Source organism: Coenobita brevimanus, chromosome 9 (genome assembly GCF_032717465.1).
Source record: "Coenobita brevimanus isolate Jiangsu-jjx chromosome 9, ASM3271746v2, whole genome shotgun sequence".
NCBI classification, from domain to species: Eukaryota; Metazoa; Arthropoda; class Malacostraca; order Decapoda; family Coenobitidae; genus Coenobita; species Coenobita brevimanus.
In genome coordinates, this window is record NC_136962.1 from 1,030,001 (window position 1) to 1,032,500 (window position 2,500).

At 43.4% G+C, this 2,500-nt stretch overlaps 2 protein-coding genes across 2 annotated transcripts in view; one reads left to right on the forward strand and one right to left on the reverse strand.

The window, feature by feature from the left end:
* The window catches only part of hiw (MYC binding protein highwire), a 116,539-nt gene that overhangs the window by 58,586 nt on the left and 55,453 nt on the right, over positions 1–2,500 (forward strand). The window lies entirely within an intron of this gene.
* The window catches only part of LOC145409654 (uncharacterized), a 16,585-nt gene continuing 14,130 nt past the window's right edge, over positions 46–2,500 (reverse strand). The window contains exons 10-14 of the mRNA XM_080280009.1: positions 2,496–2,500; positions 1,797–1,984; positions 1,137–1,446; positions 514–617; positions 46–60 (exon numbers count right to left, since the gene is read on the reverse strand). The exon at positions 2,496–2,500 is cut by the window's right edge and continues 241 nt beyond it. Coding sequence (XP_080136135.1) covers positions 46–60; positions 514–617; positions 1,137–1,446; positions 1,797–1,984; positions 2,496–2,500 — 622 coding nt within the window. The remainder of the gene's footprint in view (positions 61–513; positions 618–1,136; positions 1,447–1,796; positions 1,985–2,495) is intronic.

The following is a 2,500-nucleotide window of genomic DNA, read 5'->3' on the forward strand; positions in this document are numbered from 1 at the left end:
ATTTTGCCCTTGTTCATCAGCCCTCCCCCTTACCACTGAGCCACTCTAGGGAGGACACGACTGACGGAGATATGATGAAGGATTTTTAACAGTAATCTTTCTCTTTTCCTTCCTATTCTCTTCTTCATCTCTCTTCTTGTCGATCTCTCCTTCTCCCTTCCTTTCCTCCATCTTCTCTCCCTCTCCCTTCCTTCCCTCCATCTTCTCTCCTTCTCCCTTCCTTCCCTCCATCTCTCCTCCCTCTCCCATCCTTCCCTCCTTCTCTCCCTTCCTTCCCTCCATCTCTCCTCCCTCTGTTCCCTCCATCTCTCCTCCTCCCTCCATTCCTTCCATATTCTCTCCTATCCACCCCTCCTTCTCTCTCTTCCTTCCCTCCTTCTCTCCCTTCCTTCCCTCCTTCTCTCCCTTCCTTCCCTCCTTCTCTCCTATCCATCCCTCCTTCTCTCCCTTCCTTCCCTCCTTCCCTCCTCCCTCAGGTCCCTCCATCTCTCCCTCTTTTCCCTCCACCGCTACGTTTTCCTCCACTTCCTCAATCTCCATCGCTTTGTCGAAACGCACATGGATTTCTGTCTCTTGGTATGTGCGCGTGTCAGGCTGGACCATGAGCCACTGTGTACCTAGGGAGAGAAAGAGAGATTATGTACGTATGTGTGTGTGTGTGAGAGAGAGAGATGAGAATATATGTGTGTATGTCTGTGTAAATTGTGTGTGTGTGTGTGTGTGTGTGTGTGTGTGTGTGTGTGTGTGTGTGTGTATGTGTGTGTGTATATGGTTGTGAAGAAGCTTTGTAGAATGTATGTGTGAGAGAGAGAGAGGAGGAGGAGGAGGAGAGAGAGAGAGATGATGATTATGATAATGATGAGTGAAACGAGAATAATAATAATAATAATAATAACAGTACTAACTACAACAACAGTAATAATAGTAATAATAATAATAATAATAATAATCTATCTATTGCCAGACGCCATAATCCCATAAGGGGTGGCCATTTGTCTTTGAGTTATTTGTTTTACGGGGAGGGGCACTAACCCTCCACCAACCCACTTGTTGACACGTATGGAGCGCGTATGGTTTGGTGATACGGTTACCACCCAGCGTTGTAAATGGTCTCTATAATAAGCCTGTCAACTCACCTGCATGAGTGGATGGCGGCACGGGCTCGGTAAAAGAATGATAGTCCGAACTGCCCATTACCCTCGTCCGCTGCCTAATTCTTCTCCAGGCTAGAATTACACAGGTCGCGATCGTTAGGAGAATGACCGCGAAGACGACGAGGAGCATCGTTTGGACGCGTCTCGGCCTCGTGCAGGTCTGGGCGAGGAACTGGTCGATCGCGGTGGTATGCGGTCGAGTGGGACTTGAGATATCGGTCGAGGACTTCCGGCCACTCACACACTCTCCCCCTCGAAACCACTGCCTGTGTATGCCATCTTCGTACAGCTCCTGGGATAGATGAAGAGTTTATCTCTCTCTCTCTCTCTCTCTCTCTCTCTGTCTATCTATCTATCTGTCTATCAGTCTATCTGTTTATCTATATATCTATCTAACTATCTGTCTCATACAGGACTGGTGATGATGATGGTGATGACAATAATAATAATAATGATAATAATAACAATAATAGTGATGATGATGGTGGTGGTGGTAATAATAATAATAATAATAATAATAATAATAGTGATGATGATGGTGGTGGTAGTAGTAGTAGTAATAATAATAATAAATAATAATAATAATAATAATAATGAAGACGATGATAATAATAATAATAATAATAATAATAACATCCATACCTCCAGCGTGGTGTTGTTCAATCCCAGTGCAATTGCAAGGCTGGTGGTGATGTTGCAGAGGCAGGGCTGTGCAAGGAGCGTCTGCCTAATTAGCACAGTGGATGGTGTTAAGTCATCGTTAAGGCAGAGCGAGGTCGGGTCATGCGATCGTATGGTGTTGGCCTCGAGGATGATGAGTGATTTTCGGCCTGTGGAGAGGGAGATTGAGTGTGCGTTTGTGTTTGTGTGTGTGTGTGAGAGGAAGAGACAGACAGAGAGTGAGAGGATGAAAAGAAGATTGTAGTGTGTGTGTGTGTGTGAGAGAGAGAGAGAGAGAGAAAGAGAGGGGGATTTGGATGGATGGAAAGTGTGTGTGTGTGTGTGTGTGTGTGTGTGTGTGTGTGTGTGTGTGTGTGTGTATTGTTTTTTTGCTTGTAAAGAAATCGTCATCATTATTATCATCATCATTATTATTATTATTATTATTATTATTGCATTGGATAGAGAAGTGATAGCAGTAGTAGTAATAATAATAATAATAATAATAATAATCCATCCATCCATCATCCAATCCTACGTTGCCCCATGAGGAGCGTAGGAGGCCGGGGCTAGGCAAGTTGGTCCTGAGATTTAAGATGAGTGAATAATAATAATAATAATAATGATAATAATAATTATAATAATAATAATAATGATAATAATAATAATACCCACACTCACCTATG